This window comes from Drosophila melanogaster, chromosome 3L, assembly GCF_000001215.4.
Source record: "Drosophila melanogaster chromosome 3L".
Classification (NCBI taxonomy): Eukaryota; Metazoa; Arthropoda; class Insecta; order Diptera; family Drosophilidae; genus Drosophila; species Drosophila melanogaster.
Window position 1 is genome coordinate 3,070,840 of NT_037436.4, and position 19,629 is coordinate 3,090,468.

At 40.8% G+C, this 19,629-nt stretch overlaps 1 protein-coding gene across 16 annotated transcripts; it reads left to right on the forward strand.

Moving 5' to 3' along the window:
• The first annotated feature begins 293 nt into the window (after window positions 1-293).
• On the forward strand, window positions 294-19,567 carry PAN3 (Poly(A) specific ribonuclease subunit PAN3). Of its 16 annotated transcripts, none has more exons than NM_139510.4 (15): window positions 294-468; window positions 2,242-2,639; window positions 9,147-9,189; window positions 12,894-12,970; window positions 13,969-14,061; window positions 14,365-14,961; window positions 15,026-15,497; window positions 15,559-15,675; window positions 16,110-16,230; window positions 16,294-16,416; window positions 16,472-16,601; window positions 16,667-16,803; window positions 16,860-17,051; window positions 17,118-17,280; window positions 17,353-17,795. In NM_139510.4, the coding sequence occupies exons 3-15, from the start codon at window positions 9,150-9,152 to the stop codon at window positions 17,461-17,463; spliced, it is 2,373 nt and encodes a 790-aa protein (NP_647767.1). In that variant the 5' UTR covers window positions 294-468; window positions 2,242-2,639; window positions 9,147-9,149; the 3' UTR covers window positions 17,464-17,795. The 16 variants fall into 16 exon arrangements, with proteins under 16 accessions (NP_647767.1, NP_995982.1, NP_728799.1 ...); NM_206260.3 differs by lacking the exon at window positions 9,147-9,189 and having other exon boundaries at window positions 294-350; window positions 418-468; NM_167977.3 differs by lacking the exon at window positions 9,147-9,189 and having other exon boundaries at window positions 17,353-19,567.
• Window positions 19,568-19,629: the final 62 nt, after the last annotated feature.

Consider the following 19,629-nt stretch of genomic DNA (forward strand, 5'->3'; position numbering starts at 1 on the left):
GGTGTGACCAAATCTTATATTAGGCAAAATACTAGTATAACGTATCGATGTTATTGGCAAAGCCTATCGATGTTTTTCTATTGTCTGTGTTTCTCCAGCCCTGGTTGATCGTTAGCAGGGACACCATCCCCTTTACAAAGTAATAAAATAACAAATATTATTAAATTAACCATTTCAAAATAAAATAGCATTAAAATAATATAGCAAAATCTGCCTTCATATATATAATTTTACAAGTATATTATTGAAAACGAATCCATTCGTGTTTAATGTGCTGCCCTTATATCCGGCAGTACGGAACTCGTCACTCGCGAGATGCGGTCACACTGCTTGCGGCAAACGGAAAACATGTAAGAAATTAAATATTGTGATTTTGTCTTTAAAATGTACAAAAGTTTGACAAAACACAAACGGCAGGTTCTTTATGAAGTCACCTCTCGCAAAGTGAACTATGACTGGTCAGTGGAGGTACGGAAAACGTGGATTAAAGAGCGAAAAATCGCAGTTTTCTCAGCAGACATTTTTGTATCACTTCGCTGTGCGCTGTGTGTTTGGCATTTTTTGTGTTTGTGTGTGTGTGTGCAACAGCGGCATCAATTTGAAAAATAACAAAAACAAATCGTTGGCGTGTTGAACAAAAAACTATACGTATTTGCTATCTGGCTTGCGTTATAAGAACCATTTGGACAAATTGCGTCTTAAAAATTTGGTGACCAAGATGGCTTCAATTTCATTTTCGGTGGTGAATTAAAAACTTTAATGAAAATAAAAACTTAATGAATTGACTTTTAATTCACGTGCAATTATTATGAAAATTTTTGAAAATTAAAATAAAAATATTTCCAAAAACGTTGTAACAAAACTACACTTATAAATTGGCTTTTGGCTTGCTTAGTGAACTTAGTTAATTATTTCCAGCTGTTCCCACTCAAAAAACAAATCGTATACATATGTGTTCTTATTTCCTTTGCTCCTGCTTTTTCTCTTCCCCTTCTTTTCGTTCCCTTCCCCTTTGCGTCCTCTTCCCCTTTTCCTAGCCAGCTGTTTGTCGCGTTCCACAAATATGGCTGGAGTGTGGATCGCGTTTGGAGCCCAGGCTCCCACATTTCTCTATGTGGAACGCAACCTGTGGCCAGCTGTTGGGTCCTGTTGAACTCCCCCCAGCCAAAAACTTACATATGTATATGTATTTATTTTGTGTATATATGCATGTGTGTATAACAACGCCAATTGCTAGGGTTTCTGCAAAACGTCCTGGCCACTTGAAGGTGAAGTGTTACAATACCATAAAGGGGTTTCGCCATTTTTAAAAGTTATTTTATTACATTATATTCAATAATGGAACTTCAGTAGCGTGTCAAAGGATTTCTCTTTGAAAGAATACGTATTTCATATCCAGCATTTATCAGCTGAAAAACATGAGGGACTTTATACAATCTGTTAAATTTCTTTGCATAAAATGATATATATGTTAATTAAAATTATTAACAATAGCTAAAGTCCATGTAACCCCTTGAGCGCGGATGTTTTCCCAACACTCCTCGAATGGAATCCACATCCACTTTGTTGCACACACAGCTGGCAGTTGTTGTTTTTATCCGACCTCCTGTGCACACACACACACAGACGGACGTACATGTATACAACACTCGGGGGTCGTTTGTGGACTCCATTTGGCTTGGCTGTTGGATCTTCTTTGCGTTTTCTTCATTCGTGCAGCGCCAATCGCGCGGTGTGTGTGTTGCGTTTTTCTTATTTGCAAAATCGTTGGAAAATGGTAATGAAAATGTATACAATATAGCAACAGCAGCTCCTTTCAAGGAAATATCCTCATTAAAGTAATTACGGTACTGAAAGCAATTCAAAAGCTAACAATGAAACAGGCAATTAACTACACAATATGTTGGCTTAGGTTCAGTGTGTATGTATTTTGGATGGTGTTAAATATAAAACTCTAAAAATATGAGTAACCAAGTGCGAAATGAAAAAAAGTGTGGAAAACGTAAGCAAATATGCGCGCAATTGTGTCTGTATATGTGTAGGAAAAAGCGTCCTCGTACACCCACACAGACTCACTTTGGAAAATTTAATGAAATCCAAGCTATACCGCCCTCTCACTCCCACTCACTGTTGCGTTTCGGGATTTCATTTTGTCGCCCCGTTTTGCAAAAACAAACAACTGTTTTTCGCTTACCGTTACTTATTTTAATTCAATGTTCTTCTCTTTCTCGCTTTTTACAGTCGACGCGCCTCAATTGTTAATCATTTGCCCGAAAATGCATTTCAACTGCAAGAAACTTACGTGAAAAAGTGAAAGAAAAAAATATTTTCGAAACGTACAATGTGAAAATGTGTTATTTGAAACTTAGCAGTTAAGCGCGGATTGTATGTATTATTTAAATTTTTGTTTCAATATTTTCTACAAAATTATTAAAAAGAACTACAAAAAAATCGAAAACAAAACGAAAAAACCAAGAAAAAGTTTTTAACTCAGTGCACATTAAAACGAAAACAAACGCAAAAACAAAGCGTAACGAAACGAGAAGGACCACGAAAAGAAAGAGAGCGCACGAGGAATTGGCGAAGGCGGGAGCGAAAGAGAAAAATGTCAACGTTCTTGAACAATTTCTTCCCGGCAGGTAAGCAAAAACAAAGCCAGAAAAGCAAAGGAAATCAAACACAAGCAAAGACAGGGAACGTAAGAGCAGAACCACAGCTGGTGGCAGGAGCGTATTGGAGAGGGGTTGGCGGGGTGAAATGACCCCCCCATCAAACAAGTTGTTCATATACATAGTTATTCTATGATTGTAATAATAAAATTGGTATGTTTATGAGCTTAACTCAGTGATTAATCATAGATCAGCTTTCTTATATTGATCGGTTAGTACGTTATTTTATCTGCCCCTTTTTAAATCCTTCGCACGCCTCTGGCTGGGTGGCATTTAATTGAAAGTCACCTTTGGCATATTTCATAAGCGTTCTCACCGGGGTCATCCTGTAATTCAATTCTGCGCCTCTCTTGTTTTTTCTCTCCACTGGCGGCATGTAAATTGAATTTTCCTACCGAAGCGCATATTGTGATTATTGGCAATTACATGGACGTGACCGAGGAACAAAGGAGGCGAAGGAGATAAGTAGGCAGAGAATGCGAGAGTGAGAGAGAGAGGGATAGGGACGGGATGGAGTAGCGGCCTAGAACAGAGAATCTTGGCATAATCAATCTGCCCCAAAACAATCTATACACTTCCCTTTAATTACGTACATTCCTCGCTGCAATACCATCGATTATCGTTTTGTTATTCCTGGAAACGCTCAGATTCCCATTTACTGCTCCTTGCAACCCCTCTGGGATCAGGAACAAGTTCCACACACTCTGCATTCTCCTCATGCATTTTCTTTGTCCTGCGAAAGAGATGGTCATAGAGAGGCCGAGACAGGGAAACTCATACAGGTACGGCAGGAAAAACCACTTCCTCGCTTCCCTGCCCTTTGCCAAAACCAGAGCCAAAACAATGAGACCAGCACAAAGGCTGCTTTCCAACGGGCACTGAAGCTTGGGATACTCTCTTTAGGGTGACTTTGTACAGTGTAACATTAACATATTATCCCATTATACCATAAATATTTGATCGTCGAAAGGATATTGTACAGGATGTCCTAGGACATTCAGGGTGTTTTTCACAATCATTCTTTACCAAGTAGATTCTGTTTCACATTTCTCAATAAAAATAATTTGCACGAATAATAAAAAGCGGTAGCAATACCAATTTGGGATCGAAGGATTAAGCTAGATGGCTTTAAGCCATCTTAGCCAAGTTAAAATCTCCGAATTACAAGAAAGGGTATAACAACAACCAAGCAGTCTAAGTAAATTGGTAATAGGTGGCAGAGGGGGTTGGCTGGGCTGAATGAATGCACTCGCAAACCCGTTTGCAGAGCCCAAAATTCAGACCGATCAAAACAACAGCGAACCAGAATTACAGCGCTATCAACAATGGCAGCTCCTTTCGAGCTTTCGGTTCATCTGGCTTTCTGGCTTTCTGGCCTGCTGAGCTGAGGCCAACGGCAGCTGACGGAAACACATTGACTTTGGTGATACGATGATGCTGATAGGATGGACAATGGTACAATATGATGGCGCTGGTTACTTCTGGATGGTGCTGCGTGGCCTGTAGGTGCACTGGGTTACCTGTTGATGGCCCTGCCACTCACTCCTTCTTCTCCGCTTCCTTTTCCGACGGCGTCCGTTCTGGTCGAGTGCGGTGGAAAACTGGTTTACCAACTCGCTCCTTCCATCTTCGCTTGTCCCTCCTTTGTTTTGGGCCGATTGGGCCGAGCGTAAACAAGAGAGGCTCAGACGAAATTGGAGATCTTCAGCTCGGCAGTCTCTCTGTTTATGTGTTTTAATTTTTTGGCCAAAAGCGGATGGAAACACCTTGCCAGAAACCGGAAAAGTCCACATGAATACAGGAAAAGCATCAAATTACATTTAAACAGGATATCATGATCTTTTTCTTGTGATTTTAAATGTGGCATAAAAATTAAAGCAAAGTGAACTTCCAAAGATGTCCACATTTTGCATTTAAGCCCCCAAAAATCATATTTTATACGTAATACCGGACAGTTATGGGTATTATGAATCGTCTTACTTCATGATTTGTGACCATTATTTAAGCCTTTTCGTGCCGTTAGAACGTTTCGTCTGCCATGAAAAAGTGGCGAGCAACTGGTTCTGTGTGTATGGCCATCTTTAATGGGGTCTCCAGACCAGCTGTTGGCCAGTTCCTTCCAGCTCTCTGGGCTTCAATCGCCAAACATTCAATTTGGGCCTTTGTTTATGAGCCATAAAACAGCGAAGAACAAAAGGAAAGCGCCTCGTTTGTTCGTCGGTTGAACGCTGTGCAAATATTTTCGCTCAACTTTATTGACGCACCAACTAAAAGCCCCCCCTTTCTGCCGACCGTCGATTCATCTGTGCAAAAAAAAAAAACATAAACAAAAAGAAATAAATATCGAGCCGGGCTTAATTTTATTTCTATCAACTTTTTTACTGCCTAACGATTCGAAAAAGGTTTTTGCTTTTGTTCTTCCGCTTTTTATTGTGCGACAAGTGCACGAGACATGAAAAGTGTATCGAAAACATTGGGAAAAGTGTGCGGGAGCTAACTATAGATGCTGGAATAAAAAAACATAACTATCGATTGATTACTCTCGGATTTTCTGTCTGCCGCGACAGGAAGCCCGCTCTTCGCCTATTTGTTTACAACATTTCACGGAAATTGCCTGCGAATAACTTTTCCATCAGCGCTCCCCGTTCCGTTCATTCGGTGCTTTTCTCACAGCCTTTGTTTACGCCGCTAAATTTAGTTGTATCAATTATGGAGGGGCTCTTTGGAATGATAGAATGGGGCTTGGCATCTTTTATTATTAACCCACCAGGTTTATTTTTAGTTAGTCAGCTTTTTTCGCGCGACATGACTCACTTCGCGTGTCATTGTTTTTAAGAATGCGCTATCAAGTCACGATGGAAAATTCATTAATTCCTGGTTAGAATTAAAGTTAAATTGCATGAGGAGAATTGAGCTCGTCACCAATCGATTGGTGATAGGCGATAAGAACAAATCAAAAGCAGCACAAAACAGTCATTAATTTATTTTATAACATAAAAATAAAGCAAAACTCTTACTTTTAATGGATATCTTTACGAAAATTTTGATTTCGATTGCAATTATGCAATTATTATTTTGGAATAATCGCGACTTAAGCGTTAAAATCGCCATCTGCCTCTTTTGTTTTGTGGCACATAATTTAATTATCGTGCTGCGAGCGACATTGCAGACAAGTTGACGTCGCTAATGTGCCAGACTTATCACTTTTGTTTGTGCAGCAGCTTTTTCGCAAAATTCCAAGGCGTCGCGCTGGAAAGTATGCAACACATTCTTTTGTTGGCACGCACCCGTCTTTTGCATATACACATGTACATATGTATCTTCGCCTTCGTCCTCTCATTTTGGCAAAAGCGGCTAATAATGACACCAGCATGGTCTTTCCCACGTCTTACGACGCCTTTCCCTCCCTTTTGTCTTTTCGTGCCTTCTTGGCTATTTAATTTCGCATTCGCTTCTTGCCAAAAATCACACTGCGCCCTTGGGCCAAAATGCTGTGCACACACGCATTACTCATACGCCCGGGCTGTTCCGCCCATTTCTCATTTCCCACTTCTCATTTCCCGCCCATTATAATGGGATATGTCCCCCGAATATCTCGTAACTACGCCGCCGGGCCTGTGCCCGCTGTCTAGTGGCCATAAAGCAATTTGGCCAAGTGCGTGGCCCAAACACGTGCCGTGCCACACAATATGGCAATCTCGGAGTGGAGAGTCCGCCGGTTTTATTGCCTCTGGTCGGTGCCATTATCTCCAGTTCCTTGCTGGCCGACAACACGGATATCCGGTACGTTTTCATGCAAATACGGAGTTATTATAGCAACCGGATTCTGCGTAAATCGTTGAAGAACAGAGTAGAAGTAATCTGTTCTAGGGAGGAGTTTCGCAATCCTTGAATATGGTTTAAAAGAAAGATATCTGAAACAATAAAATGATAATAAATGAAAATGAATGAATTAGAATTGCTAAGCGGGATCATTTATATATGTACGTTTGTGCACTTAGGCATTTAATTACACCATTTTTTAAAAGATAAACTGATAAGTATCCACATTAATTATTGCTAAATATGCTTCACCAATTTCCATTATCAATTCCATTCTTAGAATATTTAGAGTTATCTGTTCGAACCAGTGCCTCTCAAACTGTGTTATCACGCGCTCGCAGCTTTAGCATTTTGTTTTGTTTTCTTCGCTGTTCGCTTTGTTGGCGGATTTCATTTTGTCAATTCTTCTGGTTATATTTTCATTTAAGTGTTTGTTTTTGTTGTTTTCGCATTGTTGCGCTTGGCTGTTTGCTTTTGCACTTCGCTTCGTGTTTTTGTGCTGAGAGGTGTTTGCCTTTTATTTCGTTTTCTCGCGTCTCTCTAAATCCCCGTTGCTCTCTCTCGCTTTCCGCCGCCTGCTTTTTCTGTGTTTTTTGTTAGTCACTCTTTGGCAGCGGTCGCGAACGGCGGGTATTTTCAAAAGCGCCTGTTTAACCCACGACCGCCCCCTTCGACACCTACGCCTGTGTCTGCGGAATTATCAAATGCCAGTGTGTGAGTGCTGCTTCTGTCTGTGTGTGCTTGTGTTTTTGCGTCTGTGTGGGGGTCTTAACGGTTAACGTGCTGGAAAAGTGGAGCGATAAAAAAAAACAGTTGAGCTTCGGAATATAATGCGTGACATGTGTTAACCCCCCGAGGTAAAGTGTTGTTGCTTCTGCCGTCAATCACACAAGGGCATCAATCAAATGCTGACTCTGAAACTGAGACACACAAAGAAGAAGCATCCAGCCGAAGGGCTACGGAGAGGGAGTCAAAAAGAACTTTCACAATGTGCTCCAATTCTACAGTCCTACTTCCCTATATCTCACTTTCGCATATTTCTGTGAATCAAATTCTTTAGAATTCTATACAATAATTTGAATGGACTCAGACCCTATTTGAATTTTACTTGCTAAGTGAATAAACGATTTTAAAGTCTCACACTCTTGACGTCAAACTTATTTAGTGATAACAGCATTAAGATTAAAATTAATGAAATTACAAAGTCTTGAACAGTCCACATTCCCTTTTTCGCCTATTGTATTACGAATTTCCTAATCCTGAAATATTTCTATATTGATAAAAGCATTTGGCCGCTTAGTTTTCAATGTTGACACAACTTGAATTTTATTCATATTACATTATCACTTCAAATATCACGTTTTTCTTCACAATTCTCATGATACCGGTTCGATTTACCGAAGTTTGACTGTATTGCTCTGCCAGTCTGCATATCATTTTGCGGCCCGCTTCACATTTACAACTTCCGCTACTGTTGTCACCCCCACCTACTTCAGCTCCCCCGACTGCCCCCTTTCGGCCCCCTGACTTTTTCTTTGTCAACTCGATGGCCGCATTTCGAAAATTTAAAACTTCGCGCTGTCGAAATCGCATGCATACGAAAATGAATACGAATGGCGAATAAATAAAAAACGCGAGTAGGCTTAATTTCGTGTGTACATATTTACACACAATTTACATTTCGTACGATTTCGTTTTCGTAGTGGCTGTTGCCATTGCTAGTCAAGTTGAGTTTGCAGATACATGGATGTATTTCCAGCTATGTAGATGTTATCTAGCGCATGAAAACCCCCCGACTTGACCTTATCGCCCGCCCCAAGCGATTGCAAACAGCTGTTCGGCTCAAACGTTTATGATTGAAAGCAGCTGTTGGTTGCTCAGCGAAAAATTGGGTCAAACTGTTGCCGTGTTTCTGCCGCTCTGCGTTGCCTTTTGCCGCTGTAGTGGCAGTAAACCAACCAAACTTGTCTGTTGGCCAACGAAAAAAAAACCGCTCAGCTTGCTGAGGTTAGCTTTGCGCGATATCAGGCTCAGATCAAGATCGGCTGTAAAAACGTTTGTCAAGCGGTTTACGGTGCTGTTGGCCAAGTTTAGAGATGCGGCCAATGGAACAGAAGGCAACTCGATCATGGGTTCCCACCAACAGAACTAATTTATTCCTTAACCGCACAGAAGGAGATTGGTGGGAAAATAGTGTGCTAGGTTTATAGGAAGTATAGTATAGGAATTTATGTACACATCAAATCATAACTAAATGTTTATATTTATAGTGAAACTCAATTAGCCTTTACAATCTTCAAGTGCTACATAGGCACTTAAAATATTCAGCTGGATCAACATGGAAATATTTTCTTAAAAACAAGGCAAAGCTCAAAGTTCAAGCGCATTTAGCACTTTTTACCCGTTTTGTCACATGACTGTAATGCTATAAACAATTTATATTGCTTTTGCTATTATGAACACTGTTCTTCAAAAGGCTTTTATTCCTTAATAGAGGTATCTAATTATGTTATCATTTGCCTTAATTAGTTAATGAATCTAAAATATAGATTGTTTTGCAAATTAACCATTGTAAAGAATTTAGAGTAATATTCATTTAGCCCATGCCTTTTTTATCTTTCAAAACCAACTAGACTATTATTTTTTCAATTACAGATAATGTGCTCGACTTATGGACTCTTATCTTTTGAGTTTTCAGGTGAAGTGTCTTCTTATCATTTAACCTGAAATGACATTTTAAAATGTTTTATAGTTCTGGCCAGAAGTCTCTCCATTCTGGGTTTCTATCGAATTCCTATGATCTCGAAAACATTAGTATAGGGATAGGGCTACCATTATATACACCTTGTAGGTACTTCTATCTATATGCATATGTATGTATATGTAATACTGATCCGATTGTGCCCACTGTTTGATTGCGGTTGGGCTGATAATGAAGGCAAAGCCTTGGCTATAAATATTTTATTTATAATGTACTTACAAATGTGTGCGAGTGAATTATTATTACACCGACTGCTTGCCATAAGGCGATGGCCACGTGTGTGCGTGAATCCCTTCCCACCACGCTCCACCCTCCAACGCTCCCCATTGGATGTGAACTTATCAGATGATCGCTTACAGCCCCACTCTCATAATTAGAATCCGCAAAATACTAGTTTTGGCGATTGCACCGAAAAAAATAATTATAGTTTGGTATTTTACTTAAAAGTTAGCATATATAGATCATAAAAGTAACTTTTTAGAGATTTACGCGTCTGTTAAATATTTATCTGTTGAATATCAAAAACGAAATGATCATAATATCTTGCAGTGCGTAATCAGAATGCGATGCCCTGCGATCGTGGTGTATAAGGGTCATTGCAACCGAGACTGGGGGCCTCTCAAACTGTGAGCACTTTTGTGCTGTAAGAGCAATAAATAAGCAAACAAACAAACAAACAAACAACGCCAATGGATTTTCATTGTTCTTACTGCTGCGCGTGTGCCTCCAGAGCTTGAACTTTCCCAGTACAGTGGTGATTAGCTGGCCCAAACTACAATCGTGGGAGTATTAAACTATACGCTTGATAGGCTAATTAATAGAAGAATTGAGCAGTTGGGTAACATTATGGCTAGTCTTCGTATTTAATTATGTACTTATAATCCATCCATGCTAAGCATGAATACATGAATGTGTTCGGAAATTATTATAGAGTTATGTATGAGTTTCCAGAGATTTCTCAAGCAACCCCTAATCTATAAATTCTGCCAACTTTATTCAGTGCAAATTGAAGATAGCACTGCTTGACTGTATCTGCAGCAATATGCAAGCAACAGCACCATCTGCGGCTATGACCACATATTTACAGTTAATCGGATGGACGGGCGAGCGAGCGGTCCCCACACCACACGCCCACTTTGTCTTCGCCGCTCGTCTGTCATCGTCACACAGTTTGACACGCACTGTGGGGCTCGCGCTCTCTGTTTTTTTTTGGCTCTCACACTCTCCAGCCAGCAGAGGCACAGTGGAACGAACTAGTAAATTCAGTAAAACATGTTAAAAGTACAGATGTGGATATATTTCAAAATAGGAATAGACAATATATTTAAATTTAAATAGATTCGAACACAAATCTCTGCAGTGTGGTGAACAAATTTATGGAAGCACAAACGAATTCATTTAGATTTCGTAGCTTTTGCGACCACTGTGCGCAGTCGCTGCCTGCCGCGTTTCCCCAAAGCAAAACAGCGGTTGGGGGTTTCAGTTTAGAGAACGCTGCACTGCCGCTCGGTTCGTGGCGCGATCGATGGTCTTGGTTGGTCCCCCCATTTTAACCGATCCGATGTGTTATTTTCACCGCTTGCATATTCATTACACTTACACGAAAACAATTACGCGCCTCTGCTCTTTGAATAACAGCAACAAAGTGAGCCCAGCTGGGCGGTAAATGGTAGGCCTTAAGACCGCTCTGCCACATCTACATATTCACTTAACGTGACGTAACAGCGCGGTTTTTGTTATTGTTTGGCCTGCTCCCCAAACGTGTGACTATCTATATACGAATTCGAAAAAATATATATGTATGTATGTATGTATACACAAACGTGTATATGTATGTATCTGAGTGTGGCGTTTTCATGAACGCGTTCGTGATCTTTGAAGCAAAGCTGTCCATTTCACCGCGAAACGCAGCATAAGGCAACGGCCCAATAATCATCGGTTTTCTATGTGTAAATATAAACTGAATACTTACATATATATGTATATATAACTGAAGACCAAAATCGCTCACGTAAACCCTAAAGTATAGACGTGCCTACATATACATTATTTTTCTGCCGACGTCATGCCAACAAACAAGCAGTGGCCAGCGATTTATGTAAACTGAGAAACAACTTTGATTCTGGCCATGTTCAAGTAAGTTTCGGCCAGCCCAACTGTGGACAACAACACCTGATTGAGGCTCTCAAACTGTGGCCCAGTCCTAACAGGTTATCGCCCACCTTCTCCGCCCCCTAATTACCCTGCCCAGTGCACAGAATATAAATAAATTAAGGCACACATAATAATTATCATTAACATATGTGGGCATTCAATTAAATCGTTTTGCTTTCTGTTCGCTCGCTCGTTCGTGTGTTTGTTTTTCAATTCGAAGTCAAATAAATAAAATCGGGCTACGAATTATTGCTTATATGGCCACAGCATCATCAACAGCAACAATTATCTCTCAATTCATAATCAATATTTGGCCTACGAATTCTAACTACCCTTCAAAACAAAATTTATATGATTCAGTGTTCTGATAGCAGCGAAATTATTCGAAAGTAACATTTCAAAAACATTTGAGTTGTTTTAGAATTCAAGCACTCTAGCCTTACTAGCCCATATCAAAAAAAAAAAGTATAATCCTTTGCTACATTTATTATATTATAGTATATATCTGCAGTATCTGATAAAATGTAGTCGATAAACGTATCATTCGTCGTCGTCTCCCCGCCGAAATTGCACGAATAGTGAATACAACCTGCTCCATATAAATATAAAATATTTGTACGTATATTCGTCTATATGCTATATAGCGAATTCAAGGCCAATATCACTTGTTTTCTCTTCGTACATTGGCAAGAGGCATTGGCCCCGTACCCCGAATCAAATGCTTTGCTTTTCAAATTAAATTTTTCACTTTCGGTTTGTCGAAGGCAAATTCACTTGCATTCGAATCTCGAAACAAGTCGAGGGGAGTCTGCTTAGCATTGATTCAGCACTCGAATATCCGGTGGAGAGTCGTTCGAATTTTAGAGAACTTTGAAAGCTGACCAAGAACCCAGCATAGCACTCATACGTGGATTAGTCATGACGGCGCTGCTTCCGAGTTGTCTACATAGGAGGAAGGTATAGTGATTAACACCTGAGCAGCCTGACCGTAGCACGCACGCATATACCGATTATACTACATACAAATATGTATGCTGTTGTATTATTATATTTCCTTTAAAATGTGCAAATTGCCAAGTTCTAAGTTTGGCGGCTCAGTTGTTTACCGCAGAAATTGCGTCTTGGCTTTATTTGCGTCGACCTGGAGTCGCAAGAGGAAGCGGGAGCAGCCAAACAGCCATATATATTGCGCATACTCCAAAAATGTTGGACCTACGCGCGTTATCGTCGTATCGATAACTGTGGAAAATAACAAGAACTTTGGTGTGGGGTTGGAAAGTGTGAGGAACTGAAAAGGGTAGGGATGGGAGGGGAGGGTATGGGAGGGCATCGAAGGGGGTGCGGAATAGTTTGATGGAGCAGGCTTATCGCGCCAACAGCAAACATAGTATTCATGTTGATGTTTGTTTAATTGATTTCTAATCAATTATCGGCTGTAACGCAACTCTCTCACTATAGTAATTCCCATTTTTGTGCTCTATTTGTAGATACGGCTGCTATGGATCCAATTTTCTTCTCGCCAACGAATGGAATACCGTCAGAGAGTAAACTCGCCACTTATATGGTAAGCTAACTTCCCATTCCCTCAATTAGCTCTTATCAGAGTCCCTCCAAAATAAGAAACTCACGAAAACAGGGCGATAAGAGTTGAGGGGAGATTATGATAACACCACTGCCCATCGAAAACCACCCACTGAAAGCAGCTGTTGGCCCCCAAATTAACAGCTGGCCACGTTTGCTCAAGTATTTTTAATTATGCTTTATTTGTTTTCACTCAATTTACTCGAACCATTTCAGTTTCAACGCTCAGTCGCTCATAATATACACTTGACCGACTTTTTCGGTTTTATTTTTTTTTTTTCAATTTTATTTTTGGGTCCACTGACACACAAAGTGCCATATAAGTCGTATATGCAAGTTAAATATCAATTTTTGTTTATGCATGGATTTTGAATTCTCTCTGGGGTGGCAAAAACTGGGCGTACATACATACATATATGTTTGGCGAATCTTAAACAGCTCGGCAATTATTAACTATAAAATATTAATGTGCCAGCCGCATAATTGCCATGGAATCGTGCTAATGGAAAAGTATACGGAATATAATGGCATTAAGTGGCATATTTGTCGCTCAATTCATTTTTACAATGCGAAGATCAGCAAATCGAATGGAGCAATTCAATGGCAATGTCATGCAACCAAGACAGGCGTTAAACATTTTAGTTTAAGATCCGAATAATTAGTTACTTAATACGTACAACAATGTCTGATATATGAAGTTGTGCTATTCAGATAAGATAAAAATGGCATAGACTAGACAAAAACACTCTGGTTGAATCAGTAGTATTTTTAGCAAACTGCACTCAAACAAGAAATCAAAGATATTTCAAGCAATCCTCCTTGAAAACCCCACTCATATTTGTAATTTGTAAGATCCAATTATTATTTGCTCTACTATCTTTAATTTGAACTCCCACTACAACTGAATTTTTCACTTTTTTCTTTGTATCTCTCCGAATTTCAATCTATCCGTCTACTCCGATTTTTGGTCTCTCATCCCAGAATCGACAGAATGTCGCCACACCGAGCGGTTATGGGCTGAATAACGGGTTCTCACTACTTAATTTGGATTCGCCCCTAAATAAAAAGTCCCAGGTAAAGCCGTAAATATCTGGTTCCCCATCCCATTGTTCTCCGTGACATCCATGAACTGTGTTAGACTAGTGAATGCTTCCGTAGAGGTCTATACCCCTTATTAGCCCCTTAGCATAGTAGTTAGTTTAGTTACGATCCCATCCTAAAAAGTGTACAAAAGTGTCTTACTGTGTGTTATTTACAGGAGTGTTTCAATTTTCGATTCGGCAACCCCTTAAATTGACTCCTGCCGAATAAGAAAATCGAAACAATCGCATGAAAATCGTGGCTAATAACTCTCATTTAATGAATTTCCCATCCCAGGTCACGCCGCAGTCGCCCGAGTTCATTCCAACGCGCCTTGGCTCGACGCCCAACTTCTATGCACCATATCACAACGCGCCCATGCAATTAAGTAATGGGCTCAATGGCGTCAATGGGTTAACAGCCGCCGCAGCAGCAGCAGCAGCAGCCGCCGCCGCCGCCGCAGCAGCAGTTCCCTCCTCCACGTCATCGGCGTCCTCCGCCTCGGTGACCATCAGCAAAACGGCCAACGGTGGCGCCTCCATGCTCGCCCTGCAAAAGACCGCATCCATCGCCTCTGTAACCATCGCACAACAGCAGCCACAGCATCCACAGAAACAGCAACAGCATCCGCCGTCGGTGGGCGGAGGAGCTGTGTCCGCCGCCTCCGCCCCCATTGCCATTAGTGGCGCTCCACCGAATCCCGCCGCAGCTCCGTTCGTCAGCAGCATGTCCGCTCAGACGCCGCTCAAGGGGAGGGGCGCCATGATGCGCCAGGAATCACCAACGGCAGCCATGATTTCGGGCGCAGGGCCAGGTGAGAAGTCGCCACCGCACGGGATGACGCCGCACGGAGCATCGCCCATACCATCAGCGCTGCCCACCAGCGTGCACCAGGTGGGTTAAATCAAACTGCCTGCTTTATGTACTCCCTAATTATCCTTTAATAATTCTTTTACAGGAGAACGTAGGCGGCACCATATACTTCTATCCGACTGCCAACGCACAGAACAGCCAGCCCGTCGTCAATTCCATGGTGGTGGATGGAACGCATCCGGCTCTCCATGGCGTGAGTGCTGTGGCGCCGATGAGTGCGGGCGTTCCGGCGGCCATGATGTACACGGGGCATGTGTATCCGGGACCGTCCTCCAACGTGGTCACCATGCAGCCAAAGACGCTGCTGGAGTCGGCCTTCTTTATGCCCGACGAGATGCGCGCCGAAGTCCTCGCCCGCAACGAGATCTCTAACCTGATCATGGACGCAGCGGAGGCTGCGCAGCACGCTCTACCGCTGGAGGTGGAGAACTACCATGCCCTGTATCCACTGGAACCGCCGGCGCAGCCGTTGCACGCCAAGCTCACGTTCCCCGCCACCACTTATAGGGCCACGCACAACACGACGGGCTACAAGTACTGCCTGCGAAGAATACATGGTGGGTAGATGTTACTCCTTTCTCGATTGTACATTAGTAAACATTTTAATTGTACTTTTAGGTTTCCGCCTGCAGTCGACCAAGTGCATGACGCTGGTGGAGATGTGGAAGAAGCTGCAGCACACGAATGTGGTACAACTGCGTGAGGTGTTCACGACGAAAGCATTTGGTGATAACTGTAAGTGGGGAAAGGTCTTTGGAACCATTAGCTATTAGCTATAAGTGTGTGTTTAATGCTGCTCCTGGACATTAAGGATGTTGTCACCTGTATAATACTGGGGTATTGTTAGAAGGTTAATACACTATATTTAGAGTACATTAAACTGATAGGATTGCCAAGTTTGCAAGGAATGTATTGTATACATGTCATGCATGGCGGAATGTTGCGATTACTGCTCCTATTTATAGCTCTGCACTTCAAATTGGGTAATCTTAACTAGTCAGTGAATATTTATTACAAATCGTTAGTCACTGATAAAAAGAAAGTTAAAAGTTAACCTTGATTCTTTTGCAATATTATGGCTTCACTTAGTCTGAAGATGAAGTAGGGTATTTTAGGTAAATTCAAACCTACTAGTTACCATGTCAATAATTTTTATCGGGCACCTACAGCTTTAGTATTAGTGTACGACTATCATCCCGGCTCACAAACATTACTGGCCAAATACTTCACTCCGGCGCCAGAGACCAACGGGTACACTGATCCATTCCAAGGCGAGGCCCGCCCCTTCAGGTTCGTTTTTCTTTGACCATGATCATATTGTTGCTCAAATTATTAATTATTTACTTATTGCAGTCATAAGAGTAACATGCAGCGAACGAGCAATGGACCGCTGCTACCGGAGGCCACCATCTGGTCGATCATCATGCAGCTGACCGCCGGCTTAAAAGCCATCCACCATGCCGGTCTTGCCTGCAAGTATGTAACACCCCGCTTGTTATACAGCCAGAGTCTAATTGATCATTCATCTTAGGGTTCTGGATCCCACAAAGATTATAGTGACGGGCAAGCGTGTACGGTTTAGCTCATGCTGCATTTCGGATATAACGCAATTCGATCCGAATGCATCCAATCCCTTGGCGCTGGTTAATATGCATCAGCAGGTAAGATAGTTTTTTCTACTTTCCTGTATAACTAATACTAATTACATTGGTTCGCATGTCTTTAGGACGATCTGACCGCTTTGGGTCGCTTAGTATTAGCTTTGGCCTGCCGCTGTCTTCAATCCGTGCAACGCGACAATGTCCAGTCCAGCATCGATATGGTCACGCGAAACTACTCCACCGATCTGCGAAACTTTATTGTGTATGTATAATCTGGTATAGGTACTCAACTGACGAAATAACCCGTGTGATTTTCAGTTACCTCTTCACCACCAATAATCGTCGCTCCGTGACCGACCTGATGCCGATGATTGGTGCCCGCTTCTATACGCAACTGGATGCACTGCAGAGCAAAATTGATATGCAGGAGGACGAGTTGGCCAAGGAGATGGAGAACGGGCGGTTATATCGCATTTTGGTCAAACTTAATAGCATCAACGAGCGACCCGAGTAAGTTTGCAAATTAATGCACATAAGCTTAAAATACAATCTTCATATCAATGCATTCATTTACAGCTTTAATCTGGACTGCACTTGGTCTGAGACTGGTGATAGATACATGTTGAAATTATTCCGTGATTATTTGTTCCATTCCGTCACTGAGGATGGCCGGCCCTGGCTAGATCACGCACACATTGTACAATGCCTCAACAAGCTGGATGCTGGCTCCATAGAGCGCGTAAGTAAAGTCGGAAAAGGTCGGCCAGCTGGTTCGGAGGTCTCACAAAGCTAACTTGGCCCACATTTGCAGGTGCAACTGATGTCCCGCGACGAGCAATCGGTACTCATCGTCTCCTATGCTGAACTCAAGAATTGTCTGGAGAACGCCTTCTCCGAACTGATGTCAAGTGCGGCCAACTGAGCAACCCGAGGGTAAAAGAAAAACAGAAAACACGCGCAGCTCACTTAGCCACCATCCGCACGACCACAAAACGACTACGATAAAGGATTAGATACTAAGCAAAACATTCATTACGACTAAGACATTTTGAGAACCATAAACAAGTAAAATACGAAGATGTTTATTGTTAAGCCAAACCGAAAAAGGAACTTAAAAGAAAAAAAAAAAGTGAAAACCGATATCCAATGTTATGTTAGCTCTTAACTAAATTTTAGGCATTTAAAACAATACAAAAAGAAACAACCGCAACCACAAAAAATAAACCAACAACTTTTTGAAACCGAAATCTCTCCAAAAGAAAAAAGCAAAAACACAAAAAAATGCAAACATTACAAAAAAAAAAACAAGAAAAACGAACTAAAAGCAAAAAAATTTGAAAAATTTGTTAAAAAATGCAAAAAATACATAAAAAAAAAAGGAAAAAAGAAATCACGAAAAAGAGCCGAGAAAACATGGATCTATTTTTACAGAGCTAAGAGAGGATGAAAGTATTTATAAATATGTATTAAAAATCGAAAGAAAAAAATTGTAAAATTTTGCAACAATAAATAACTGTAATGACAAACAATGGCAACAGTGCAGCAAATCGTTGAGCAACAACAAAAAAAGATAAATTCAATGCAGAGTAGATGGATAAGGATAAAGATTATGAGAAACGTAGAGAAACTAAGAAAGTGAACAACAAGGAACCACATCAAATGTTTATAAAGCATGTCTGACAATGATCGCCTGCCTCTTCTCCCCTACAGTAAACAAAAAATACATGGAAAAGAAGTTACGAAACCGAAAACAATTGGATAGGAACGAAAAGCGAAAGGCGCAGACGAGCTAGAACGACAGCCGATAACGTTTTTTATTTTTCAAACTGTATTTTTTATAGCAAAATATTTTAAAATGGAAAAACACAAATTTTCTAAATACAATTTAAAATGTTTACAAAAACCAAAAACAAAACGAGATGAGAAACTATGTATTTGTAAAGAAAATGTAAATGTTGGTTCATGGAACATGCAAAGCGACGCACAGCGCGACTCTAGAAAGTAGCTCAACGAGATACTCAAATCTTAATGAAAAACTGAAACTGAAAACTCGAAAAAAAAACCTGTAACCGAAACGAAACGAAACCGAGACCGCAACTAAAATCGAGAAGAAATTGTCTAGGCCAATAGCGTGATATGTACATACATCCATTTTGAAAGAGTCTGCGACACGCAATATCTACATTCGAACCATTTGTGTTGGTCCATATTAAGATACGCTCTCACATGGCGATCATATGTGTACATATGTGTATTGCCACGCACGCGCTGAACATCCGAGTACAATATTTTGCTAATGAAAGTCTGTCTCTAGTTGTAAAACTCCTACCCGCTATATTCCAATCCTTCAATCCAAAAGTCGCGTTGCGCCTGCGCGGCCGCATATCTCCCAACCGATGATAGAAAGTCGATCGATCCGATCTAAATTGAAACAGAACGACAGATCGGGGTTACTGAAAGGCTTCAACTACTCCGCACCACCAACAGATACCAGATACCAAATCACACGATAAAGAAAAGCAAGGAACTTTTAAAATACATATTAAGTACGATTTCATTTCAAGACTCGTAACAACTGCATATAGATATCATTTTTTGTTGCAACGAAATGACGATGATGGAGAGTAAGAAATCTAAAGGATCCAATTTTACAGAGTCCGCTCACAATTCAGCTAAGCAAAACTTTTCAATTTTGGCAATTCTATCCTAAGTGTTATAAAAAAAAAAGAAAAAAAAATATGCAAATCAGTAGATGGTTCGTTTACCAGCTTAGTGTGATTTATACTTATTTTGTACTTGTTTACAACTCGATTTATCTAGATCTGTTTAGATGGTTTATGCACTTCACTTTCACTCAAATTTTACAATATTTTTCTTGATTGCGTACACTTTTGTACTTTTTTATCTCTCTTTCCGTTTGTCAAGATTACGGCGTACTTTATTTTTTAAATTATTGTGTACATCAACGTAAGACTAATTATTTAATTGAAACGAAAAACAAAATGTATAAAACTTTTTGAGAAAACCAATAAAAAAAATAATAAAATTTTTAAATATACTATGTTTTATTCTTGCTCGACAGCACGGC

Bases quoted from the DNA above. Each gene is read 5' to 3' on its own strand.
- PAN3 (NM_139510.4), top strand. From the start codon at position 9,150: ATGTGCTCGACTTATGGACTCTTATCTTTTGAGTTTTCAG. The intron at 16,602-16,666 runs GTAAGATAGTTT...GCATGTCTTTAG, and splicing joins TGGTTAATATGCATCAGCAG to GACGATCTGACCGCTTTGGG. The intron at 17,281-17,352 runs GTAAGTAAAGTC...CCACATTTGCAG, and splicing joins ATGCTGGCTCCATAGAGCGC to GTGCAACTGATGTCCCGCGA.